The 27,954-nt window shown below is 43.8% G+C and overlaps 1 protein-coding gene across 2 annotated transcripts; it reads right to left on the reverse strand.

Annotated features, from left to right (window-relative positions):
- Positions 1-373: 373 nt before the first annotated feature.
- On the reverse strand, positions 374-14,583 carry TUBAL3 (tubulin alpha like 3). 2 transcript variants are annotated; one of them, XM_088165995.1, is made up of 4 exons: positions 14,434-14,583; positions 4,156-4,399; positions 3,050-3,198; positions 374-2,047 (listed from the first exon to the last, which is right to left on the reverse strand). In XM_088165995.1, the coding sequence occupies exons 1-4, from the start codon at positions 14,434-14,436 to the stop codon at positions 1,064-1,066; spliced, it is 1,380 nt and encodes a 459-aa protein (XP_088022121.1). In that variant the 5' UTR covers positions 14,437-14,583; the 3' UTR covers positions 374-1,063. The 2 variants fall into 2 exon arrangements, with proteins under 2 accessions (XP_088022121.1, XP_014738018.2); XM_014882532.2 differs by lacking the exon at positions 14,434-14,583 and adding an exon at positions 7,692-7,721.
- Positions 14,584-27,954: the final 13,371 nt, after the last annotated feature.

Below are 27,954 nucleotides of genomic sequence, written 5' to 3' on the forward strand. Positions count from 1 at the left end.
CCCTCTCCCGCCATTCCTGGCTGGATTTCTCTGGTTTGGGAATATTTTCCCCAAATCCTCAGCACTCCCCCAGCCACCAGGATTTGTTCAAGTGTTTGTCCAGGTAACACTTGAGCTTCACCCAAGGGGGTGAGAGGAGGCCAAACCCCACAAAAAGTGCTCCCCACTCCTCCAAAGTGATTCCCTGATCCCAGACAAGGAATTCCCAGAGCAGCATCCAGCTCCAGCCAGAAATTCCCACAGGATCCAGGGCACTTCCCCCACGACACGAATTAGGGCTGGTGACTCTCTCACTCACAGCACACCCTGAGCAGAGTTTGCTCCTCTGCTCGGGACATCTCCCCACAAAACCACCCGGGGTGAATCCAAGGAATTCCGAGCCAAAAAAACAAAAACCTCTTTATTCATATACAAAAAAGCCATTTGCATAGAAGTTGACAGGTGCTTTTCTAATTCCAAAGTGCTTTTACAAGAAAAAAAGCCAGAGCAAGAGTTTGCCATTCCAGCCAAAGCAGGCAGCTCAGCGTTCCCTGGGTTAGGAGCCCCCAGCTAGGAGGGATGTCAGGCCTAAGTTAGGCCTGGCTCAGCGTCACTCATCAATAAACAGCAGTGGGATAAAGCTCAAGACACCCAGGCTAAGGAGGAGCTCTGTGAGCCCAGACTATGCAAGCAGGGGAGGTTTAATACATCAAACATCGAGGTCCAGGCTGGTCCTTCAGCACCTCCAGGCCCTCGGGGATTGGGGACACGAGTTTGGATTCCAGCTGGGGTCAGGACCGTGGATGTGGGCAATGCAAATGAGACTGGGATTAATGAGCAAATGCAGCCTGATAACGAGGACAGCCTGGCAAGGGCCAGCAGAGCTCTGGCTGCAAGGAGATTGGATCAAGTCTGGCTTGTGGGAAATGAGGCTTGGCTAAGTGGAAATGTCCAGTTTGTCAGTGTGATGGTTAATGGGATGATTGCAGTAAAACATCACCAGCCTTGCTGTGACTGGGCTGTGAGCACACGCAGCGCTCAGTGAAGCCGGGTTCTCATCGACACAAGGCCAGGCTGCACTTTGTCAATACTCATCCTCATCACCCTCATCCTCCTCTCCATCTGCAGAGTCCCTTCCAACCTCCTCATAATCCTTCTCCAGGGCCGCCAGGTCCTCCCTGGCCTCGGAGAACTCCCCTTCCTCCATTCCCTCCCCCACGTACCAGTGCACGAAGGCCCTCTTGGCGTACATCAGGTCAAACTTATGGTCCAGGCGCGCCCAGGCCTCGGCGATGGCCGTGGTGTTGCTCAGCATGCACACGGCCCTCTGCACCTTGGCCAGGTCCCCACCTGGCACCACGGTGGGTGGCTGGTAGTTGATACCCACCTTGAAACCAGTGGGGCACCAATCCACGAACTGGATGGAGCGGCGCGTCTTGATGGCGGCGATGGCGGCGTTGACGTCCTTGGGCACGACGTCGCCGCGGTACAGCAGGCAGCACGCCATGTACTTGCCACGCCGAGGGTCACACTTCACCATCTGGTTGGAGAAGTCGAAGCAGGCGTTGGTGATCTCGGGCACGGAGAGCTGCTCGTGGTACGCCTTCTCGGCCGACACGATGGGAGCGTAGGTGGTGAGAGGGAAGTGGATGCGTGGGTAAGGCACCAGGTTGGTCTGGAACTCGATGAGGTCCACGTTGAGGGCGCCGTTGAAGCGCAGCGAGGCCGTGACCGACGACACGATCTGGCCGATGAGGCGGTTCAGGTTGGTGTAGGTGGGCCGCTCGATGTCCAGGTTGCGGTGGCAGATGTCGTAGATGGCCTCGTTGTCCACCATGAAGGAGCAGTCCGAGTGCTCCAGCGTGGTGTGCGTGGTCAGGATGGAGTTGTAAGGCTCCACCACGGCCGTGGACACCTGAGGGGCCGGGTACACCGAGAATTCCAGCTTGGATTTCTTGCTGTACTCCACCGAGAGCCGCTCCATCAGCAGCGAGGTGAAGCCGGAGCCGGTGCCTCCCCCGAAGCTGTGGAACACCAGGAAGCCTTGGAGGCCACTGCACTGGTCAGCCTGCAGCACAACATCACATTTATCCCAAAAATACTGGAGATCTATCCCTCAAAGGACTGGGAAAACTACCCCAAGCAAGCAGGTATTTTTCCCTCAAAAGATTGGGATAACTACCCCAAGAAAACTGATATTACAATCTTTTTAAGGGATAAAGATCAGTTTTCTTGGGATAGTTATTCCAATCTTTTAAGGGAAAAATACCTGCTTGCTTGGGGTAGTTATTCCAATCTTTTTAAGGGATAAACAACTACCCCAAGAAAGCAGGTATTTTTCCCTCAAAAGATTGGGATAACTACCCCAAGAAAACTGATGTTTATCCCTGTAAGGATTGGAATAACTACACCAAGAATATTGGGATAACTACCCCAAAAAAGGGACATTTATCCCTGTAAGGACTGGGATAATTATCACAAGAAAACAGATATTTTTCCCCTCAAAGGATTGGAATAACTATCCCAAGAAAACTGATGTTTATCCTTGTAAGGACTGGAATAACTATCCCAAGGGTATTGGATATTTATCCCTGTAAGGACTGGAATAACTATCCCAAGAATATTGGATATTTATCCCTGTAAGGACTGGAATAACTATCCCAAGAATATTGGATATTTATCCCTGTAAGGACTGGAATAACTATCCCAAGAATATTGGATATTTATCCCTGTAAGGACTGGATAAATCCCAATAATGGATACTTATCTCTTTAAGAACTGGGATAAATATCCCAAGAAAATGGATCTTTATCCATTTAAGAACTGGGATACCAACCCCAAGAAGGTGGAAACTCATTTCTGTAAGGACTGAGATATTTACCCCAAACACAAAATCCCACTTGGAGCGCTCACCGAGCCCCTTAAAAACCCCCGCTTTTAACCCTAACTCTCTGCTTTTACAACAACCACACAAACCCAATCCCAAACTTTTTTTTTTTTTCATTGAAAACCTCCACCCCAAGCTCCAAAAAGGTGCAATTTGAACCCAAAAGCGTGGCTCCTTCCCCACCATTTTGCGGATCCTGCTGAGCACGGTGTCGATGATTTCCTTGCCGATGGTGTAGTGGCCACGGGCGTAGTTGTTGGCAGCGTCCTCTTTGCCACTGATGAGCTGCTCTGGGTGGAAAAGCCCGTGGTAGGTGCCAGTCCTGATCTCATCTGCACCAGGAGGAGAAGAAAAAAAAAAAAAAAAAAATGGTGCTGGGTGAAGCGTGAGGCAGGAAAAATCCGTGGAATGTTCACCGGGAGGGCACCGTTAAGGAAGGGTTGTGGGAATAAATTTCTATAGGTGAGTCCTGCCAGAACTCCATCTTCACCCTGAAATCCTCATTTAATCTGGTTTAATGAGTTAGGACACCACAATTCCAGCGTTTTTATGGGATTGGTTACCACAGGCAGCTTGGAGAAGTCTGGAAGCTCCACACAATGCTGACATTGCCACCTGACCCAGCCCCAGAGGGTTTTCAAATGGACACATCCCATAATGTCCCGGCTCACCTCATTAAGTTCCCCTTTTAATACCTTAATGAGGTGTCTAAAAATTAAGCAGAGCCCAAAACAAAAGTCTGCAATCCTTTAATTAGAACTAATGAGTCACATCCCAGATGGGAAGATAGGAGGAGAAGCCTGGAAGGCAGGAACAGGTGACTGGATTTGGAGTCCTTTCCAAAATAAAAACAATTTTTATTTTCTAGGAAGACACCCCAAACTGAGCTGCCACACCAACAAACACCCAGAGATCCCCAGGGGTGCTGGAATCTTTTGGAATCCAAGGTGAAGATTAAACAGGAGAGCCAGGTCCCACAGACACATGGGATGTGTGGCACCCCACTCGGTGGGTGACATCAGAACCAGATGTGCCACACCTGGCCATGGGATGGTGGAATTTGGGCCAGGACCACCAAGGCTGGAAAATCCAGGTCACTTTCCACCTGCTGAAGATCCCAAAAGAAGGGAACAAGTCACTCCTGGTCCCTTGGGAAGTGTGAATCCTCTCTGCTTCCAACGCCTGGGGACATTTAACCAGAGCAGAGGAGTGGGAACAACAGGATTTCATGGAAAAAGGGTTGGGAATTACGGATCAAAGCTGGATCAGGGACAAAATCCCAGTTTTACCAATGACAGTGGGCTCCAGGTCTATGAACACTGCCCGGGGCACGTGTTTGCCAGATGCTGTCTCACAGAAGAAGGTCTCAAAGGAGGAATCCACTTGCTCAGAGTTGGGATCCATGGATTTCACCTGCTTGGAAGCAGGAATGGTGCCATCAGCCTGGATGCCGTGCTCCAGGCAGTAGAGCTCCCAGCAGGCATTGCCCATCTGCACCCCGGCCTGCCCGATGTGGATGGAAATGCACTCCCTCTGGAAAAGGGAAACAGGGAATTTCACACGTGGGATGGGGAGTTCCAGACCCCCAGAGCCATGCTGGGGTTGTGAAGGAAACAGGCAGTGTCTGGAGCTAGAGCCAGGATCAAACTGGGATTAAACCAGGATGAAACCGGGCAGCTGGACACAGCATTCCCAGGAAAAGCTCTCCCAGCCCAGGGAAGGAGGAAGGAAGGAGCTGCTGGCTCCACGCTGGGGCAGCACCAGCTCCAAACCCCCACATCCTGATGGGACAGCAGCAGCTCCAGGCTCTTGAACCCCGGGGAAAAAAACGCTCAGGGAGAAGCCAAGCTTGGAAAAGCTGAGTCAAGCTGGAGTGACGGCAGGGATTGCCCCGGGGCAGAGCCAGGCTGGGCTGACTCCTGGGATTTATCCAGGTCATCCCCAGCAGCCTGAGGCTCCAGGGAGGCTCCTCAGGCGCCGGCGTCTCCTGGAGGCTCCCTGGGCATTTTTGCTGCTGGTGCTTCCCTGGGTAATTGGCATCTGCCGAGATCAAAGCCGTGGCGCAGCCTCCTGTCCCAGATCCCAGGAATCCCAATTATTGCTGTGCCCGGCACGGGGCTCTGCTGCTTCCCCAGGGATCCCTGGGAAGGACAAGCAGGGCAGCTGGTGCCGTCATCGGTGCCATCCATGGGCAGCTCGGCTCAGGTCTCACCTCATCTCACCAAGCTGGGATCTCCACAGGTAAGCCTGGCTTAGGCAGGCGTGGTGGGAACAGCAGATCCCAACCCTCCAGGGAAGTGCACAACCCCCCCCCCAAAGCGCCCAGGAGTTTCCAGAGGATTCCAGCTGGACACGCCAGGGCACCAACCACCCGTGGCAGGGAAACGATCCAAGGAAACTTCTCCATCTCCTTCCCCAAGCGTGGATGTGCCAGGATTTCCCCATCCCACACAGCCAGGACAGAGCAAGGCAGGACTGGATGGTTCCTGGGACACGGGGACACCAACCCAGAGCTGCCTGAACACCCCCAGACCCCAGGGAGGGCCACGAGCCCCGGCTCTGAGGGAGGGGAGGCTGCTGGGATCTGGGATTGTCGGGATCAGGAGCTGCTGGGATCTGGGATTGTTTGGACCAGAGAATGCCGGGATCAGGGATTGTTGGGATCTCATTCCTGCTGGGGTCATGAAGGGTCAGGATCCAGGATTCCTGGGATCACAGACTGTCCTGCTGGGATCAGGGCATGTTGGGACCCCATTCCTGCTGGGATCTCGAGCTGTCAGGATCCCATTCCTGCTGGGATCTCGAGCTGTCAGGATCCCATTCCTGCTGGGATCTCGAGCTGTCAGGATCCCATTCCTGCTGGGATCTCGAGCTGTCAGGATCCCATTCCTGCTGGGATCTCGAGCTGTCAGGATCCCATTCCTGCTGGGATCAGGGATTGTCGGGATCGTGTCCCTGCTGGGATCAGGGATTATTGGTATCCCATTCCCGCCGGGATCCGGGATTATTTGGATCCCATCCCCGCCGGGATCAGGAAACGCCGGGCTCCCATTCCCGCCGGGATCGGGGATTATCGGGATCCCCTCCCCGCCGGGATCGGGGATTATCGGGATCCCCTCCCCGCCGGGATCCGGGATTATCGGGATCCCCTCCCCGCCGGGATCCGGGATTATCGGGATCCCCTCCCCGCCGGGATCCGGGATTATCGGGATCCCCTCCCCGCCGGGATCCGGGATTATCGGGATCCCCTCCCCGCCGGGATCCGGGATTATCGGGATCCCCTCCCCGCCGGGATCCGGGATTATCGGGATCCCCTCCCCGCCGGGATCCGGGATTATCGGGATCCCCTCCCCGCCGGGATCCGGGATTATCGGGATCCCATTCCCGCCGGGATCCGGGATTATTGGGATCCCCTCCCCGCCGGGATCCGGGATTATCGGGATCCGGGATTATCGGGATCCCATTCCCGCCGGGATCCGGGATTATCGGGCTCCCATTCCCGCCGGGATCAGGGAACGCCGGGCTCCCATTCCCGCAGCCCCGCCCAGCAGCCCCGCTGCCATCGCTCCCCATCCCACATTTCCCTGCTCAGCCTCCCCGGCACAGCTGCTCCCCAATCCCAGCACCTGCCGCACTGGGAGCACTGGAATTTGCCACAGCTCAGGCAATGAGAACAAAGGAAAGGGAAAAAAAAAAATAAAAATAAATGAAATAGAAAAAAAGTGGGAGCTGCTGGAAGGGAAAAAATGCACAGAGGTTTATTGGAGGTTTTCCCCTCCTCTAAAATATTCCAGAGTTTTTTTGGGTTTTTTTTTGGGATCTTCCCAACATTTGCATGCAGCTGAAGTGCCTTTTACAGACTCTGGCTATAGGCAGCCTATTGTTGTCCAGCTGATTTTCCCATTGGGAACACCATGTAAATATTTAACACTTTTATGGCCAGGCCAGACCAGAAATCCACAGACTAAAGGAAAAGTTCAAAGCCAAATCCCTGGGAGCCTCTTTGAAGTTTTTCTCCCATTTGCAACCAGATTTTTTTTTTTTTTCCCAACAAGTTGCTCCTTTGCATCCACTAAAAAAAAAAAAAAAAATAATTGCCAGTTGGGATCCTCTTTCCCAAAAAAGTTTCAGCTGGATCAGCCAAAAATAAAGATTGCAGTTTTTTTTTTTTATTTTTAAGTTCCCAGCTCAATCCACTTCAGTTTCCCAGCTACAAACTTTTTTGGAGCAGGGATTCCATGAAAAAATTACATGGAAAAGGGGGATTTTTATCCATTTAATATCTAATCCCAAGGGTTTAGAGCAGACAAAGGCAACATGGCAGTTCATTCCTAAGGAAAAAAAAATAAAAAAATAAAGGTTGTGCTTGTTGCAGCACACTGAGAGTGTTAAAATTTTAGGAAAAGTGGAGCAGCAGGATTAAAAATTTGAATTTTAATGCATAATTCAGTCGAGGAAAAATATGCTGGTTTTATACATACACACAAAAACACACACAAAAAAAAAAAAATTAAAATCCCAACTTTTAAAAAAACTTTCTAAAGTTTCCAGACCCCAAACTCAGGAGCTGCAAAGAAAAAGAAAAGAAAGCACCAAGAGGCCACTCCAACAATTCCAAGCACATCCCTCATTTTTCCCTTATAAGGAGCAAACCCTGAATCAATAACCCAGAAATTCCAACCAAACTGCTGGAAATTCAAATCCCCCGGGGAGAAAAAAAGAGAAGGAAAAAAAAAGAGAATTTTGAGCTCAGAACGTTTGAGAAGGGGGAAAAAAAAAAAAAAATATAAAAAGTGGGGGAATATTGGAAATTGAATATTCTTACCATGGTGAGGCTGGGTAAGATCTGAGCAAAGCAGCTGCTGCCTCTGCCTCTCCCTGCAACTTTATAGCCCAGGAAATCCTGACTCCACCTGAATTTAAAGAAGTTTCTCCAAGCTTAAAGGAGCAGAGCTCCTTTTCCTCCCATGCCTCCCCCCCCCCAAAAAAAAAATAAAAAATAAAAAAAAATCGGGATCAAATCCAGCTTAGCTTGCAGGATTTCTCTCATTAAAGGCGGCGTAATGTGAATTTTTTTCTTTTTTTTTTATAAGGGTTTTGTTTGAAAGTTGATTTTTAAGTGTGGGGTTGGTCCAAAAAAAAAAAAAAAAAAAGAAAGGCTGGAAAAGTTTTGTGTGTTCCCACAAAATTCACTTTATCCAGCAGGAACAATCTGCCTTTATCATTATTCACAGCACTGCCACTGATATTCTTCATTTTGTTCGTTTTTTTAGACAAAATCCTGCGATTTTGGGTCTTTTTTTTTCCCCCCTAATTTTATCCAGGATTTCATGGGAATCTGCTGGGATTTGCACCTCAGGTGGAGGCTGAGCCTCTCTGGATTCCTTAAAGATTCATTTTTCCCTCCTGCCAAGGATTGGGAATCATTTTTGGCCCCATTCCTGTGGGATTTTCCACATCCCAGCAGTGCCTGGGTGGTTTTGGTCATTTTTTTCCTAATCCCCTCATTTACCTTTTTATTTCCATTAAAAATTCCCAAATTTTCTTTGATTCATCCAACAATTCTCCTCATTTACCTTTTTATTCCCATTAAAAATTCCCAAATTTTTTGTTCATCCAACAATTCTCCTCATTTACCTTTTCATTTCCCATTAAAAATTCCCAAATTTTCTTTGATTCATCCACAATCCCAACAGTTTGATACCTCTGGGATTGGGAGAGACAAGGATGTCCCAAATGGGATCAGGAATTTTTCCCTTTTTTCAGCATTTTTAGGATTTTTTTTTTTTTTTTTCTTACTGGGTCCAGTTTGAGCTTCCCAGTATAAAACCAACACTGGTAAACTGGAGCAAATCCATGGAATTTTGGGAATTTTTATCCTTGGGTGTATCCCAAACCTTGCCTGATTTTATTGGTTTATTCACTAAATCAACTTTTGGGCAATGCCAAATCCCAAATTTTTTTGGTTTTTTTTTCCTTGGGAAATGAGAAGGAAAAGAAGGAATTGCTGGAACTGGTGGTGACAGAGAAACTTCCTGGAATTTCAGCTTTTCTGGAGAAAAGAGAAAAAAACAAGAAATTCAGTCATTTCTTCACTAAATAATGGTTTTTTGGGCAACCCCAAGTCCAAAATTTTAATGTTTTGGGTTTTTTGGGGGGGAAAAATGGGAAGGGAAAGAGGGAATTGCTGGAACTGGTGGTGACAGAGAGAAACTTCTGGGATTTCAGCTTTTCTGGAGAAAAATTAGAAAATTAGGAATTCAGTCATTTCTTCACTAAATAATGTCTTTTTGGGTAACCCCAAGTGCAAAATTTTGGGATTTTTTATTGGGAAATGAGAAGGGAAAGAGGGAATTGCTGGAACTGGTGGTGACAGAGAGAAACTTCTGGAATTTCAGATTTTCTGGAGAAAAGAGAAAATTAGGAATTGAGTCATTTCTTCACTAAATAATGTCTTTTGGAGCAACCCCAAATGCAAAATTTTGGGTTTTTTCTTGGGACATGGGAAGGAAAAGAGGGAATTTCTGGAGCTGGTGGTGACAGACAAACTTCCTGTAATTTCAGCTTTTCTGGAGAAAAGAGAAAATGAGGAAATTCAGTCATTTCTTCATTAAATAATGTTTTTTTGGGTAACCCCAACTGCAAAATTTTGGGTTTTTTCTTGGGAAATGGGAAGGGAAAGAGGGAATTGCTGGAGCTGATGGTGACCCAGAGAAATGTTTTGGGATTTCAGCTGCAGGCCAGATTTAGAACAGAACCAAGCAGTGAGCACCCCCCACTGAAAGGACTTTTTATAGGCAGAGCTCACAGCTGCTGCCTCCTTCCCACATCCCAAAAATCCCAAATCCCCCCCTCTGCCCATTGCTGTCACCTCCAGCTGCTGTTTCATCCCTTGGGGTAAATCCTGATCCCAATGTCCTGTTGGACATTTCAGAGTTTGCTTCAAAATCCAAAGATTTCGGCACTGGGAAGAGAAATAATTTAATTTAATTTAATTTTTTTTTTTAGGAAGAATTTGAAGGGGGGAAAAAAATTCCTTTTGCTTCAAGGATTTTTGGCCTGGTTGGCTGAGCTGAAAAAAAATTGGATTTCAGGCATTTCCAAATTCAGGGATTTGATCCCAAATTTTGTTGTTCACCTGCTGAAATCTGCTCCATTTCAAGGGTGAATTTCCCCAAAATCACCTTCCAGCCTCTCATTTTCCCTTTTGGTTTTTTTTCCTGGGAAGGAAATCCACCCATTTTCCACACCCCCTGTTCCTCCAAAGGCATTTGTTGTCTTTTCAAGAGAATTCTGTGCTGGAACAACAATCCCAGCCAAGGGAAAATCACTTTTTGATCCAACAAATCCTTTGGAACATCCACTTATTTTCCTGATTTTTGGCTGATTTTTTGCTAATTTTTTGCTGATTTTGGCTGATTTTTAAATATTTTTTGCTGATTTTTGGCCAATATTTTTCCAGTTTTTTACTGATTTTTTTGCTGATATTCTGCTGATTTTTGCTGATTTTTCTTGCCAATATTTTTCAGGTTTTTGCTGATTTTTACTGATTTTTTGTTCATTTTTTTGTTGATTTTTTTACTGATTTTTGCTGATTTTTTAATATTTTTCACCAATATTTTTCCAGTTTTTGCTGATTTTTGCTGATTTTTTGCTGATTTTTGCTGGTTCATTTTGCCAATATTTTTTCAGGTTTTTGCTGATTTTTGCTGATTTTTTGCTGCCATTCTGCTGATTTTTGCTGATTTTTCTTGCCAATATTTTTCTGGTTTTTGCTGATCTTTACTGATTTTTTGCTGATTTTTTGGGATTTGGGGATATCCATGTAAAAATGGGATTGGGAATATCCATGAAAAAATGGGATTGGAAATATCCAAGCAAAAATGGGATTTAGAATATCCATTTAAGAACAGTATTGGGAATATCCACATAAAAATGGGATTGGAATTATCCACATAAAAATGGGATTGGGAATATCCATGTAAAAATGGGATTGGAATATCCATGAAAAATGGGATTGGGAATATCCAAAAAAAAATTGGATTGGGATATCTATGTAAAAATGGAATTGGGAATATCCAAGTAAAAATGAGATTGGAATATCCATGTAAAATGGGATTGGGAATATCCATGTAAAATGGGATTGAGAATATCCATCAAAAAATGGGATTGGGAATATTCAAGGAAAAATGGGATTGGAAATATCCAAACAAAAATGAGATTGGAATATCCATGTAACAATGGGATTGGGAATATCCATGTAAAATGTGATTGGAAATATTCATGTAAAAATGGGATTTAGAATATCCATTTAAGAACAGTATTGGGAATATCCACATAAAAATGGGATTGGGAATATCCAAGAAAAAATTGGATTGGGATATCTATGTAAAAATGGAATTGGGAATATCCAAGTAAAAATGAGATTGGAATATTCATGTAAAAATGGGATTTGGAATATCCAAGTAAAATGGGATTGGAAATATCCACATAAAAATGGGATTGGGAATATCCATGTAAAATGGGATTGGAATATCCATGTAAAATGGGATTGGGAATATCCATGTAAAATGGGATTGGAATATCCATGTAAAAGCAGGATTGGAAAATCTCTGGCCCAGTTATGAGCAGTTTCTCTCAGCTCTGAATGCAGCTGTGCCAGGGAAGTTTGGGGTTGGATTTTAGGAAAATCTCTTCCCCCTGAGGGTGAAGGTTCCCAGGAATGGGCACATTCCCAAGGGGCTGCTCCAGGAGAGTTTGGATAACACTGCCAGGGATGCACAGGGTGGGATTTTGGGGTGTCTGTGCAGGAATTTAATTGGGCTGGGTGATCCTGGTGGGTGCATTCCATGAATTTGTGATCCTCACCTGCAGCTTTTTCTCCTCCCTGAACACAAGTGCAGCACTTGGAGAGGAGCAGCAGCCTCACCCAGTCCAAGAGAGGCAAAAAAAATAAATCAGAGAAATCTTGGAGGAGAAACAGCTCATTCCTAAAAAAATAAAATTTAAAAATTTAAAAAATAAAAAAATAAATACAAGAGATCCAAGAGAAAGAGCCCTGGAGATCCCATCCTGGGATCCTGACCTCCCCAAACAATGATCCCACAAGCACCAAGGCATTCCCAAATTCCACTCACTGCTCTGGGGAGGGGGGATTCAGAGCTCAGGGCTGCAGCTGAATGCAAAGAACAGGAGATTTGGGAACTCTGTTCCACTTTCCAGGAGGCCACAGAGATTTGGGAATGGTTGATGCAGAAATCAGGATGCAGCCAAGGCAGCTTTGGAGAAGGAATTTGGCTGGGGGAGATGAAAATGGATGAAAATCCATCAGTAGATCCCAGCCAATATAAATGAAATGTTGAGTGAGGCAACACAACTTTGCTGAAACGTTTAGGTTTGAACCCAAATGGAAAAATTCACAGTTTGGTCATGTCAAGTCTGCAGTGGAATAAAAAAAAAGCAAAATTAATTCCCTTTTTCTTTGGCATCATTCCTGTGCTGAGTCTGAGTCCTCTGGCACACCTGGTGTCCCAGGAATGCTCCCTCTCCCATCTCAATGCATGCTTTTCCCACAAAAAAAAAAAAAAAAAAACCAAAAAAAAGCACAAATTCCTCCTAAAAACCTTTAAATCCTCACTCTCACATCTGGTTGTGTGCAGTTTTTTGGCAGCTTAAAGAGGGGACATCTCATCTGAATCAAGGTCCCACTCCAACAGCTGAATTTGTGGGGTTTTGCACCTCTGAAGAACCCATTTGTGATTTTTTTTTCTTCTTCTTTTTTTTTTTTCACTTAAATACAGCCAAGAAAGCCAAATGCTTTGTGCACATGTGGGGGTTTTTAATGGGGTTTGAAAAGAATTTAATGGGTTTCAAAGAATTTCATCCAAGGGCTGCCCAGAAGTTGAGCTCAACCTGATGAACCTGATCAAGTGTAAAAGGTTGTTCCAGCACTGGGGTGTCAGAGTTGTTAAAAGGAGATTTTTTTGGGCCAAAATTTGGCAAAATTTGCACTCCAGAGGAGATATTCCCAATTTTTAAGCAGGGAAAAGCCACCCCCTGTTACAGGGACGTTGGGGGTGTCACCCCATGAGGGGACAGACCCCATCCCCTCCTCATCCCTGCCACTTTCCAGAGGGGAAAAAGCTGAAATGGAGGAAAATCCAAGTGGCAAAGATTCCCAGATGATCTCCTCAGCTGAGAGTATCCAAAAATCCCCCCAGAGCCTTGCTGGAAGCACCACTTGACCCTGCAGTGGGGTGGGAGGAACAGCAGGGGCTCCTGATGGCTTTTCAAGGCAGGCTTTGGGGATTTGCTGCTCTGTCTGGCCAGAGCAGATGCTTTTTTTTTTTTTTTTTCAAGATTTATCAGATTCAAAAACCTCACCACAAATGGTTTAGGCAGTGGTTTTGTGCCACAACACAGCTCAGGATTTAAACTCCTCGTGCGTGGTAAATTTTTGAGATTTGAGCTGATTGCTGAGGTGTAATTTTTCCTTTTTTTTTTTTTTCTTTAAAAAGAAGCTGTTTCTCCTCCAAAATTTTGCTGATTTTTTTTTTTTTTTTGCTTCTTTCAGGCTGGGTGAGGCTGCTGCTCCCCTTTCCCAGGAAGAATCTTTTCCTAAAATCCAGCTTAACCCAATCCAACACAGCAGTGATCAGGGATGGAGATGGGAATGGAATTTCAACAAAACCAAGGACCGGGTTCTACTCTTTGCCCACAGCAAAGGCTGGGACAGAGGGGCTGGAAAAGCTGGGAAAGGCCCTGGGGGTGCTGGTGACAGCAGCTGGATGTGAATCCAGATGTGCCCAGGTGGGCAAGAGGCCGAGGGCACCTGGATTTTGCCAGGAATGGAGTGGCCAGCAGGGTTAGGGAAGTGACTGTCCCCTGGGCTGGGCACTGCTGAGGGAACACCTGGAATTTGGGGTCAGCTCTGAGCTCCTCAGCTCAGGAAGGACATGGAGGGGATGGAGAGTGGGAATGGGGCTGGAAAATCAGGAATGGCTGAGGGAGATGGGAATGGAGAACCAGGAATGGCTGAGGGAGATGGGAATGGATCTGGAGAACCAGGAATGGCTGAGGGAGCTGGGAATGGAGAACCAGGAATGGCTGAGGGAGATGGGAATGGGCCTGGAGAACCAGGAATGGCTGAGGGAGATGGGAATGGAGAACCAGGAATGGCTGAGGGAGCTGGGAATGGATCTGGAGAACCAGGAATGGCTGAGGGAGATGGGAATGGATCTGGAGAACCAGGAATGGCTGAGGGAGATGGGAATGGAGAACCAGGAATGGCTGAGGAGATGGGAATGGAGAACCAGGAATGGCTGAGGGAGATGGGAAGGGGCTCAGCCTGGAGAAAAGGAGGATCGGGGCGGGGGGACCTTGTGGCTCTGCACAACTCCCTGAATTTTTTGAGGGATTTAGGATTTGCTCCCAGGGAACAGGGACAGGAGGAGAGGGAACTGCCTCAGGCTGGGCCAGGGGAGGTCAGGGTGGATACTGAAAAAATTCCTTCACGGAAAAAGTTGTAAATCATTGGAATGGCCTGCCCAAGGCAGTGGTGGGCTCACCATCCCTGCAGAACGACCGCGCGTGACACTCAGCGCTCAGGTCTGGTTGACGAAGTGATGCTCGGCCACAGTTTGGTCTCCGAGGTGTTTCCCATCGCCGCTAACGCCGCCATTCCCGGGAGTTGCAGGACGGGGGAGCGCCATGGCCGCCCCCTGCCTCACCTTCCCCACAGCGCGCTCCGCCAGGGGGCGCTGCGCCCGCCGCCTCCCCCTCACAGCCCGCGCCTCCCTCTGGCCACGCCCCCGCGCTTTCTGATTGGCCAGCGCCGCCAGCGCCGCCATTTTCAAACCGCCGCCGCCGCCGCCGCCATTTCTCCCCCGGCTGAGGCGCCGCTGTCGCCGCCGCCGCCGCTGCCAGCCCCGCTGCCAGCCCCGCTGCCGGTGCCCGTCCCCATGGAGGCAGAGCCCTTGGGCCACAAACCCTCTGGGCGGAGACGGGGCAGGGCCAGCATCTCGCCCACGGCGGGCGGTACCCCCGGTGTGGCCGCCTCCTGCAAGCGGTAGGAGTCGCGATCTCCCCCCGCGTCCTCCCCGTGAGGGGCTGAGGGTGCCCTCAGAGGAGGCCCCGCCGCTCTCCTGTGGGAGGAGGGTCCCTTCAGCCTCTCACTGCCTTGTGAAGGGAACCCCCGGCCGGCTGTGAGGGGATTTTCCAGGGAAATTCCCTCCATTCCCATCTCCTGAGGGCTGGGGGAGAATCTTTGCCTTTCTGCCTGAGGAGATGGACGCGTCTTTCCTCAGTCTATAGCAGATTTCCCTGACGGTTCCCTAATGAGCAGGGGGTTTGTTGCTGTTCCTACCAAGGAATTCTAAAGTGTTGAAATGATCCTTAAAAATCTTCCAGTGGCACCTACAACTATCCCAGGGTGGCCTTGGACACTTCCAGGGATCCCAGGAGCAGCCACAGCCCCTCTGGGTAGGGCACTGGATAATCTCCTTCTCCTGGGTATAAAATCCACCTCAGCACCAGCTCTGCTTTTTATTCTGATTTTTTTTAAACCCCTTCATGAGATTTCTGTTACTCTGAGATACGGAACTTAGGAGATTTTTTCCCAAGGTCGCACCCTGAAAGAAACTTGTGAAATAATTCACCCTGAAGTTCAGCTCGTCTTATTCGTGTTGACCCCAAAATGTTACCTGGGTGTGTTTGGAATTTAAACAGATTTGACAGGCCCAGATCAGCAGAGATTTGGGTTTTCTGTTGCCTTCAAAATCAGGAAATGACTTCTCCAAACGTGGAAAAAACCTCTTATATGTGACAAAATCACCTCAGCACTGAGAGTTTCTACCTCCAAACGCTGTGTTTGGACAGAAATTTATTCCTGGATGTGATCAGGGCTCAACCTTTGCTTGGCTTGGAGGGCTGAGGGCTGCTCCTGCTTTTCCTCCAGCCTTATTTTTCCATGGAAATGAGAGCGAGGAAGGTGAGTGGAGCAGTCCCTTGTTTTGAAACCTTGAAAATTTTCCCAGGGGTTGGTGTGGATGTTTTTAATTAGGTGATAAAAGCCAAGCAAACATTGACGAGCTTGGGTTTTGCAAGGGTTGTGCGAGTTCTGGGAGGCACGAGGCTTGAACAGGCTTTGGAAAACATAGAAACACGCTCTTGAAAAAAAAAATCAATCTGGAGCTCCCTAATTAGCACACTTTAAAAAGCAGAGCTTAATTGAAAGCTTCGGTGGCTTGGGATGGTCAAGCATTCCTGGGTGAGGCTTGTTTGTGTGGGAGAGGCCAAGGAAATTGGGATAAAATCAGAAAGGAATGAATCTGGACAATGAAGGTGATGCCAGCTCAGCAGCCCTGTGGTGAAGCAAAGCAACTCGAGATGTTTGGAATAATGAAAAAGTTGAATTGGGACATCTCCAGCCCAACTTCAAATTTAAGGTCAGTTTGCCATTGGCTGGGTGAGCCCTAAAAACCTCCCTGGTCAGGGATTTTCTTACCTCTCACACTCACTGGGGGAAAATTCCCCTTGTATTTACTGGGAATTTTCCATGCTGCATCTTGTGCATGTGGAAGGGTCTATTTGTGGTTTTATCTCCTTTTTAGATTGTAGAGACAGCATTTAAATCCCTTTTTTTAACCTTTCCTCAAGGATCCCTTTTTTTCTTTTTAACCTTTCCTCAAGGATCCCTTTTTTCTTTTTAACCTTTCCTCAAGGATCCCTTTTTTCCTTTTTAACCTTTCCTCGAGGATCCCTTTTTTTCTTTTTAACCTTTCCTCGAGGATCCCTTTTTTCCTTTTTAACCTTTCCTCAAGGATCCCTTTTTTCTTTCTTACCTTTCCTCAAGGATCCCTTTTTTCCTTTTTAACCTTTCCTCAAGGATCCCTTTTTTCCTTTTTAACCTTTCCTCAAGGATCCCTTTTTTCCTTTTTAACCTTTCCTCAAGGATCCCTTTTTTTCTTTTTAACCTTTCCTCGAGGATCCCTTTTTTTCTTTTTAACCTTTCCTCGAGGATCCCTTTTTTTCTTTTTAACCTTTCCTCGAGGATCCCTTTTTTTCTTTTTAACCTTTCCTCGAGGATCCCTTTTTTTCTTTTTAACCTTTCCTCGAGGATCCCTTTTTTCCTTTTTAACCTTTCCTCGAGGATCCCTTTTTTCCTTTTTAACCTTTCCTCAAGGATCCCTTTTTTCCTTTTTAACCTTTCCTCAAGGATCCCTTTTTTAATTTTTTTTACCTTCCCCAGGCCTATCCCCCTGCTCTCAATCCTTTTATTAATCCAGGATTTTTGTTCCTTGTACTGGGAAGCCCAGAGCTGTTCCCAGTATCCAGATGGGATCTCCCAAATCCCAGCTGGCCCCATTGGAGCTGTTTGCTTCCCCAGCCATGCAGCAAAGCACCAATAACAGAATTGAAATTGTTTAATCCTTGCAGCTCTTGGCCAAGTGGCAAACTAGGACAGAGTGACAGAGTGGGATTTTTTTTTTTTTTTAAATAATAAAAAGAAAATAGCCCAAAATCCCGAAGCAGTTGGATTTTAAACTGTAGCAAAACCTGTGTTTTATGTTCAAGGCTCTGACTGGGATTTAAGCAAAGGCCTCCACTCCCTCCTAAACCATAAATATATTCAATATATGCACAAGGAGTGACCGGGGTCAGTTGCTTTGCACACATCCACGAGGGAGCTTTTTGTCCCCAGCCCTGTAACCTGACCCTGAACTTTGGGACAAATCTCCCTCCAGACACAACCAGAGAGTTCTGGAAGTTTCTGAATTCCCTAAAGCCAGCCGGCACCATTGCAGGCCGAGGTCATTAATTCCATTTATTTAGGGCTACAACATTCCCCAGCACTCTGCAATCTGCTGTTTCAAATGAGGGCAGGGGAGAGGGGGGGGATATTTTTAAAGCATCAAATTTCCCTCCTGCCCCAAAAGAGAAGGAGGTGGGGAAGGGAAGGGAGATTTGGAGCAGCCTCTTGTTTGTGGTGGTTAAAAAAGGGAGGAGGAGGAGGAGGAGGAGACAGTGACTTCACCCAGTTATAAACAGGCAATGTTTGAGCTTGGGATGCTTTGCACATCTTCTCATTTTCTATTTTTTTAAATTTCTTTTTTTTTCCCCTCTCTCCTGGCTATGCACCTGCATCAGGTTTCAGGTTCAAAAGTGACAGGGGAAAAAATAAAAAATGATTTTTCCCAAGGAGACATTCCTTCTTTTTCCAGAATTTTTCTCAGAATCTAGCAGCACAAAAAGTGGATGAATTTTTTTTTTTTTCTCAACCTTTCCCCACCCCTAACTCAAGCTGCAAGGAGATGACAAAAAATTTGACCAAAACTTTTATCTGGGACAGATAAAACACCATTTACCTTGGGATTTGTTTGTTTGCTCTCTCATCTTCTTCCAAACCTCCTGTTTTTTCTAATCTGGAGGTGAATCCAGGTAAAGATTTCTGAGGGAATCCATGGAAATAAACTTTTTTTTTTTCCTGGAGAATTGCAATGAAGCAGCTCCATCCAGCTGGGAAAAGCTTTTTTTTTTCCCTTGCAAAATTGAGATTTTTTTTTCTCCAGAGCCAACCTGAAAACATTCACTCCAATGAGATTAATCCCAATTAATTGGTTGATTTTTGGATTAAAAATGTTTTTATGATGATCACAAGAGGCAGCTCCTTCTGGAATCATCCCTGAAGCTGCCAAAAAACCAGAAGAGCTCAGAATTTTGGGGTTGGATTTTCTCCCAAATTCTCAATTTGGGGTCCCCAAAGCTTTCAGCCCTACTGAAGCTTTGCTTTAGAACCTGTTTAAAAAAAATAAATAAATCAAGTTTTACTCTCCCACCTTTCCCTGGGCCTGTGGGATGAAGAAGGGAGAAAGGTGGAATTTTTTTGGTGACAGCCTGATTAAATTTTTCAATATTATTTAAATTTTTAACTCGATTTTAGGAGTTTTTTGGCCATTTTAGGTCAGATTTCCCTTGGATTTTCCCCACCTGTTTTCCCATCTTTATTCCTCAGAAATCCCTGGAATAAAGCAGGGTTTTGGGGCCATTTTTGGGTGTTTCAGTGCAGTTTTTAAGACTTTTTTTGGCCATTTTTTGTGCGATTTTGGTGGAATTTTTACATTTATTTGTGCAAATTTTCAGGGATTTTTTGGGGGGTGTTTTAGGCTGAATTTTTTCCGTGTTTTTCCCAGAAATCCTTAAAATTTTGGCAGATTTGAGGCGTTTTTGGGTGTCCAGTGATTTTTTTTTTTTTTTTTTTAGGACTTTTTTTGGGAGGGGAGGATTTTAATGTGAAACAAAACCCATCCATGCAGGAATTCTATCAGGGGAAAGCTTTATTTCTGCAGCAGCAGCTCCAAATTCAAAAGGAATTTATTGTTAAAAATTTAAAACGACTCACACCTCAAGAATCCTTCCTAAATTCCATATTTCAAAAAAAAAAAAAACTTTAAAAAATCTCCCCTCATCACCTGCACGAGCTGCAATAAATGGAATTAATTTTGATTTTTCCCTTGCCACATTTATCAATTTTTTTCTTGGCCACTGACCCAACACTGCTGATGGTTTTGGGTTTTTTTTTTTGCTTTTTTTTTTCTCTTTAATTCTTGCTTTTCTGCACTTTTTGTTTGCTCTGTTCCAGCACATTCTGAGAGCCTGGTGAGCAGCACCAAAACCCATTTTTATTTCTCTTTGCCATTATTTGCACATCAAAGTTCACCCAAACTGGAAATTTTTATTTCCCTGAAGAAGGTGGTGATTAAAATGCAGAATTTGAGCATAATTGGAAGCTCCAAGCTTGCAGGGAATATCCAAAGGCTCCAATTCCCTGGGGGGTTTTTTTTGTATTTTTTTTTTTTTTTCCCCCCAAAAAAATTGTGAGGAACCCACAAGCACTGCAGCCAGGAGAGCAGAATATCCCAAATTAAATTCTTGTTGATACTTGAGGAATCATTCAAGTAAAAAAAAAAAAAAAAGTCAAATTAAGAGTTTTTGAAGGGTTTAAATCCCCATTAGGGTCCTTTATTCCTTGGGCAAGAATTCCATAATATTCCAGCAACTGGGAAGAAATTATCCCTAAAACTGAGTGGAATCATTAATTAAAAAAAAAAAAAAAATCAAATTAATTCCTCACTTAAATCAAATCAAACCCCCACTTTTGTCCTTTGTTTCTTGGGCAAGAATTCTCCAATACTTCATCAACTGGGAAAAATTTATCCCTAAAAATGGGATTTGGTGATGGATTTTCTGCTATAAAATAATATTCAGTGAAACATTTTAAGGTGATTTTTCTCTCTCCTTACATTTTTGAGTGCCAGGGTTTATTAAAATCCTTTGAAGTGAGATAAAATCCTGATTTTATTGGACATTTTTCACAATTCTTAGTGCAGAATTCTCTTGTTTCTGGTGTTTCCCTCCAAGGCACAAAAGTGTGAGCAGCTCTGGAAATAATTCCTGAAATTTTTTTTTAATTTTTATTTTTTGTTAGGATGTGTGAAATGCGTTAGAACACAGAATTAATAATCCAAACTGAAGGATTATTTCATGTCCTTTTCCCAGTGCAATTTGGTGCTTGGAAATGCTGGAAAAAAATGAATTTTCTCGTTGGAAAGATGGGATTAAAAACCAAAAAAAAAAACCAAACCCAACCTGTCAAATCTTATTTTTAACCCAGGCAATGATTAAAACGCAGGAAAACCTTTCAGCCCTCATGTTAATTGTTTTAACAGCAGGCTTTTAATTACTTTGCTGCTGATGACACATTTTGAATTATTTATTGCCTCGTGAAGCACAAGTCAAGCTACAATTAACAAAGAATTCTCTTCCCTCCCAAATCCTTATCCTCAACAGCAAACACTCGTTTGTGCTGCTCTAATTCGGGTTTTTTTTTCTGCAGAATGGGAAACATCAAAAAAAGGAGATAAATTTAAGATGTCCAAAGAAAAATAAAAGCATTTCTGCTGTAAAAAATGGTGATAAGGATGAAACCTTCAGTGTTTTTTTTTTTTTTTTTTTGATCCAGTGAAATAAAAATTCGTTTTCTTCCCCGTTTTCCTGGTGAGGAGCTGCAGGAATTGTTTAAAAAATTCTGAATTTATAAATGAAAAGCATTTGCAGCAGAGCTGGGTGTTGTTAAAATCTTCTTTCTAACCCAATAAATGATATAAAATAAAAACTTTTCCTGCTCAGGCACGAATGGAGCTCAGAGATCTTCCCAAAACAGAACCTACAAAAATTTTTTTTTTTTCTTCGTGGTCTGACAAATCTGATCCTGATTTGCTGTGAAAAGAGAGATTAAAAAAATCTCATTAAAAAAAAAAAAAATAAGATTCCCACGTGCACAAGAGCTAAAAGCACCTGATCTCATAATTGATGATTCTCATATTGGGATTATTGAAGTGAGAGAATATCCAGGGGCTGGAGGGTGCAGAAAATCTCTGGTTAATGTGAATTCTTTTTCTATATGGATTACCAAGAAAGTGTGCAGGAGTTTTCCTGATTTTAAATCAGGAATAAAGCACAGAGGAACACTGGAGGGGAAAGGTTCCATTTAATCCTGGTTTTGTTTATTTAATTCTCAACTCCAGAAACAAAAGCTCTGCACTCATTCCCTACTGAATAAAAAAGGAATGATAAAAATTGAGTTTTAACCCTCTGGGAATGTGAGGAGGAAGAATTGTACAGGAAGGTTGGAAAAGGATGGGATTGTGCTGCTGTTCCAGCACTGCAAAATTTGGGGGATTTAAAAAAAAAAAAAACTTAAAAAAATAAAATAAAAATTCAGCTTCCACCTGGCCTGAGCTCCACACCTTTAAACTTGGAATATTCCCATTTTTTCCTCACCCTATGGAATGTGTGCACAGTTTGGGATTGGGCTTTGCTATTTTTTCCAAGGGAAAAAACACCCAATCCCTAAAATCCTGCTGCTCTGGCCAGGACAGAGCTTTGGGGGATGCTCCCAAAACTGAAATGCAGAGGAAGAAGGAATATTTTGAATTTCTATAGGTCAGGTTTTCTTAGAAACCTGAAAATTTGGGCTTGCATTTGGAATTTTTCCTTCATTTCCCCTAGGATTTAATTTTTTTTTTTTTTTTTTTTTTTTGGTCTCCCCAAAGTTATACCAAGTAAAACCCAACTTAAAGAATTTCAAATTGTTCCTTCTTCCTCTGGATTTAACATTTGGGAACAGGATGAGAGCAAATGACCAGAAATCCCAGAAATCCAAAATGAATTCCCAATTCTACAATTCCCTGCAGCTCCTATGAAATAATAAAATAAGAAATCTGCCACATTTCCATTTCCCAGGGGTAATTTCTTTAACACCAGGACAAAAATGTGAAATTCCTCTTGATCTTCCTCCACGAGGGTGATGCTGTTCTTTAATTTTATTTTTTAATATCAGGAGGTTTGTTTCACCAATATATTTATTTTTTTTTTTAAATATTCAGGATAAGCTGTAGGCAAATTTTTATTACCTGAAAATGAAGATTTCTTCATTCTTTGCCTGCCCTTCATTTCAGAAATTAATTCCTCAATAAGAGCTCGTGTTTGGTGGAGATTTGGGGGTAATCATTTCAAAGATATATTTATTTCTTTTATTTATTTTATTCCTAGATTGTGTGAGGTGATAATGATGGAAAATGGAATCTCTTGGCAGTTCCAGTAGATGGTGCCATTTGTGGGAATAAATTTAATAAATTTGGGAGCCAGGCACTGGAAGTTCAGAAATGGGGGAGGAATCTTGGTTAAAAAAAAAAAAAAAAAAAAAAAACACCAAAAAACCAGAGTTTAGATCTTAAAATGATAAATCTGGAACCACCACCCCATTTTACAGACATTTTTTGTACTCAGGAATTGCTGTCACTGTTTCATTTCCTGATTTGTGTTTCTTTTCTTGGTGAGGTTTTCACCAAAAATTTAAAAAAAAAAAAAAAAAAATCTTTTTAAACAGAGCTGAGATATAAAAGCAAATGATGGCAAAATTCCCAGGAAATGTTACCAGAATATTCCATGATTTTTTTCCCTAAACTGCTTGGTCCAATGGATTAATTTTGGCAATTTAATTGCCCAATGTGTGATTTACAGGAATTCCCCCTCTGGATAAATGGGAAAAGTTCACCCCTATTTGACTTCAACAATTTTTACATTTTCTGAGTTTGTTTTTTTTTCCTTTTTCCTTCCTTTTCCTGTCACTATTTTCTATTTTTATTTCTGCCTCTCTGCTCTCACCTGAGGGAACAGCAGGAAATTTGGGAAACATCAAATCACAAAAATCCAAAGAAATTTTCAACATTTCCAAGAGATAAAGCAAAAATATATGGAAATAAAGCAATAATATCTAGAAATAAGAATTATTCCCAGAAATGATTGGGATAACAAAGGGAATGGTCAGTTATTAAAAAGTCATTCAATTTAAGTTTTTCCATTCCTATATTTTTATACAAATTCCTGGAAAGCAGCTGCAGTTTAATGAAATATTTACACATCTAAATCCATTCCTTGTTATTTGAATTTCAATTTTGCAGCTCGGTTGGTTCAGCTGGGCAAACTTCAACCCTTTTTGCTGTGAGAAATAAAAATAATTCCGTTTTTTTTTCCACAGCTGCAATGCCAGGAAATCTCTTGGATTGTGAGGTGGGAAACACCTCATTAAAGGTGCTACCCTAATTGGAATTAATTCTTAATTATTATTAATTAGCAGCCTGAACCTTCAGCTGCAGCAGTGACTGGACAGGAAGGACAAGGCTCGATCCCAACAATTTTATTTTGGGTTCCTTTGAAAGGTGCCCAGAAATTCAAATGAAGGAAAAAAATTCCAATTATTCCAGCCCTGACTCTCAGATGTTTGGATGGATCCCAGGTGGACGAGGGGATTTTTTGGGTTTTTTTATTTTTTTTTTCTTTTTCTTCCTCCTTCAGCAGCACCTTGTGCTTGTCAAGAAATTCTCAAAAAAAAAAAAAAAAAAAAATTTACAGGTCCTACAAGAACCAGCCCTGTGCCCTTTTATTTTGGTGAAGCCAAAGAAAAAAAAACCAAAAAAAAACCAAAAAAAAAAAACAAACCCAGACTAAACAACAAAACAAAAGGCAAAAAAATCTCATTGGAATTGCAAATCCAGGTGGGTCCCACCTCGAGTGGGGGTGGAGGAACAACTCCAGGCCAAATTTTCCTGCAGGTTTGAGCAGGCAATTGCAAGGAAAAAACTGCAGCAGGATGAATTCCTGTGGAGCTGGCATGGCCTCCGAGGCTCTGATGTCACAGAGGAAAAGAAAAACTTCAAAACCCCCCAAAAAATCCACGTGGGGATCCATCCCTGAGCGTGGGGAATGGAGGGGAGATTTAAAAAGGAAAAGAAAAACTTAAAAACCCCCCAAAAAATCCACGGGGATCCATCCCTGAGCGTGGGGAATGGAGGGGAGATTTAAAAAGGAAAAGAAAAACTTAAAAACCCCCCAAAAAAAACTCATGAGGATCCATCCCTGAGTGTGGGGAATGGAGGGAAGATTTTAAAAGGAAAACTTAAAAACCCCAAAAATCCACGTGGGGATCCATCCCTGAGCGTGGGGGATGCAGGGGAGATTTAATAGGAAAAGAAAAACTTCAAAACCCCAAAAATCCTCGTGAGGATCCATCCTCGAGTGTGGGGAGTGGAGATTTAATAGGAAAAGAAAAACTTAAAACCCCCAAAAAACTCATGAGGATCCATCCTCGAGTGTGGGGAATGGAGGGGAGGTTTAATAGAAAAAGTTTCAAAACCCCAAAAAAACCTCATGAGGATCCATCCCTGAGCGTGGGGAATGGAGGGAAGATTGTAAAAGGAAAAGAAAAACTTAAAAACCTCAAAAATCTTTGTGGGGATCCATCCCTGAGCGTGGGGAGTGGAGGGGAGATTTAACAGGAAAAGAAAAGCTTTAAAACCCTAAAAAATCCACGTGAGGATCCATCCTCGAGTGTGGGGAATGGAGAAGAGGGTTCATAGGAAAAGAAAAACTTCAAAACCCCCAAAAAATCCACGTTGGGATCCATCCTCGAGTGTGGGGAATGGAGAAGAGGGTTCATAGGAAAAGAAAAACTTCAAAACCCCCAAAAAATCCACGTTGGGATCCATCCTCGAGTGTGGGGAATGGAGAAGAGGGTTCATAGGAAAAGAAAAACTTCAAAACCCCCAAAAAATCCACGTTGGGATCCATCCTCGAGTGTGGGGAATGGAGGGGAGATTTAAAAAGGAAAAGAAAAAAAACTCAAAAATCCTCGTGGGGATCCATCCTCGAGTGTGGGGAATGGAGGGGAAGATTTTAAAAGGAAAACTTAAAAACCTCAAAAATCCACGTGGGGATCCATCCCTGAGCGTGGGGGATGGAGGGAAGATTTAATAGGAAAAGAAAAACTTCAAAACCCCCCAAAAAATTTATGAGGATCCATCCCTGAGCGTGGGGAATGGAGGGGAGATTTTAATAGGAAAAGCTTAAAAACCCCAAAAATCCACGTGGGGATTTTACCAAGTGTGGGTAATGAAGGGGAGGTTTAATAGGGAAAGAAAAACTTCAAAACCCCAAAAATCCTCGTGAGGAACCATCCTCGAGCGTGGGGAATATAGGAATAGGAATATTTCATAGGAAAGGGTTCAGCTTTGCTGAATTATTGCAGATTTTCCAAGGCTCGTATCCCACGGTACAAACACTTCTGGCTCAGGCAGAACTTTATAAAAAAATTCCTTTTTCCCTTCCCTGCCTTTCCCTCTAGGTGTCACCACGGGATCGGGAATCTCGAATTTCCTTTCAGTTCCAACGCCACTGCTGGAATTTCACTCCTGCTCCGAGTGAAATATTTCACATTTCTAATAATTGACCAGTTGGGATTGATTTCATTTTAACAATTCAAACGTAGCCAAACTGAAAGGAAATCATTCCTTCAATACTTCAAGGTGATTTTTTTTTTTTTCCCCTCCCCTTTCCTGCACTGAATTTAACATTTAGGGAATCACAGAAAGATTTGGGTTGGAAAAATCCCAAAGGATTTTAAGGAGCTTCAAGTTCATCCCATTGCACACTTTACCATGGGCAGAGACACCTCCACCATTGATTTTAAATATCCTTAAATTGAAAATACACACACTGGCTGCTGCCACATCCCTTCCCTGAACTTTTAACAACTCCAAGGTCACCTGAGGAGTGAAAAAAAAATTTAAAAAAAAAAAAAGGGAGGGGGTGAAGGTGTCCAGGACACCTGGGCTGGGAGTGTTCCTCACCTGTGTGCCCGTTTGTTTGTGAGATTGCTGAATCCCTGCATCCCCAGCATCACACAGACCACAAGAGTTGATTCCATAAAGGTGCAATTAAAGGGATTTTTCCCTCCCACACACCCAGCGAGGTGTTCAGGATTTATTGGAATTATTCCAGGTCTGGCTGGTGGGGGGGGGGACAAGGATCAGCTACAGAGCTTGGCTCAGTTTAAACTCAGCTTTAAAGAGATTTTCTGCTCAGTCCAAGTTTAAACCTTTACACGGGAGGTTTTTCTGAACCTGAGTGATTATATTTTTATTTTTATTTTTTAAATTCCAGTTGTTCATGAGTCCCTTAAACTCCTGTGGCTGTCCCTGGAATGTCCAAGGCTGGACAAGGCTTGGAGCACCCTGGCATAGAGGAGGTGTCCCTGCCCATGGAATTGGAGGAATTTTTTAAAATCCTTCCCAAACCCAAACCATTTTATACTGAACTGATTGAAAAATATTACCCAGAGCATTGGGAAACATTAATGAATGAATTAATTAATGACCTGCACTCAGATTAGCTCATGACTGACCTTGCAGTTTGTTCCACTGGACTTTGCTCAGTGCTCCTGCCTTGGCTATTGCAGAATTCCTAAAAACCCCTGGAGCTTTTACAGAATTCATTTGGATTTTTTGGTGATTTTCTCCTTGCAGCAGGGCTGCTGCTCTGTCACTCATCCACTTCAGGGGGCAGCTCTGAGCTTGTCCTGCAACCTGAATCCTTTTTTTTTTTTTTTTGTTTGATTGTGAATAATCTTTAGAACAGACAGATTCATTTTCCTCATCACTGTCCAGGAATGTTCTCCTGAACGTGAGGAGCCACTGCTTGAGCTGAGGGAGATTTAATAATGCTTTTCCTGTCTAGCAGACTTTCTCCTCTCTTAAAAAAAAAAAAAATAAAAAAAAATTTAAAATCTGCTTTTTTTCCCCCCTGCACTGGGAGATTTATTTTGTGTGTGGGTGGTTTGTTTGTTGTAAGAACTGGAAATTACTGTAAGGCTTTAATAAAAAACTTCTTTATTACCCTCTGATTAAAACCTGCAAACAAACTTCAGGTGTATTTATATTTCTCTCATGGAAAGAGATGAGAGAGGCTCTGAACTCTCCTTTTTCTCCTCGTGTTTTCTGCTTTGGCCCCTGAGCTGCTTTTCCCTGCCAGGCTCCATAAAAATTCATAAAATTCTCCTTGGAGGCAGCAGTTCCTCGTCTGCTGCATTTTCCTGCTTTTTTCTTAATCCTTCACTTTTGTTTTGTCTGAGTTTCAAGCTCTTTTTTTTTTTTTTTTTCCTTTGTCCTTTATCTTCTCCTTCCTCCAAAACCTTCAAGGACACACAACCAAATCATAGCCAAGATTTTCATCCCCACAAGGAGATTTTGGAGTCAAACCTGATTCCTGCCACCATCCATGTCTACATGAGGAGAAAAAAAAAGGGATTTCAAACTGGAAAATTCATCCAGGACTTCCCAAATCATTTCAGAGCTGATTTTCCTCTCTTGTTTTCCCATCAGGAAGGAGAGGAAGGTCACAGGAAAATCAGGGGAGCACACAGAGGGGCAGGGAGGGCTGAGAAAAAATGTATTTTTACTTTTATTTTGGGGTTTTGTGAATGCAGGTTTCACTCAGACACAAATCCCAACACTTTTTTCCAAAGTTGGAGGCTGAAGTGCTGCAGGAGAAGGGAATCCAGGAATCTCCAAACTGCTGGAGAAGGGTTCAAGGTTAAAACAGCCTGAAGAAAAGGAATTTCTCTTGCCTAAGCACAATGAAATTGCTTGAAATAAATTAAACCAAGCAGAGCAAAGGAGCTCTCCTGGCTGTGT

This window comes from Sturnus vulgaris, chromosome 5 (genome assembly GCF_052056855.1).
Source record: "Sturnus vulgaris isolate bStuVul1 chromosome 5, bStuVul1.hap1, whole genome shotgun sequence".
In the NCBI taxonomy this organism is placed as follows: Eukaryota; Metazoa; Chordata; class Aves; order Passeriformes; family Sturnidae; genus Sturnus; species Sturnus vulgaris.

Coding starts and splice junctions, on each gene's coding strand:
- TUBAL3 (XM_088165995.1), bottom strand. Junction 3,199..4,155: donor CCTGGAGCCCACTGTCATTG/GTAAAACTGGGA, acceptor CTCCTGGTGCAG/ATGAGATCAGGACTGGCACC. Junction 2,048..3,049: donor TCAGCAGGATCCGCAAAATG/GTGGGGAAGGAG, acceptor GTTGTGCTGCAG/GCTGACCAGTGCAGTGGCCT.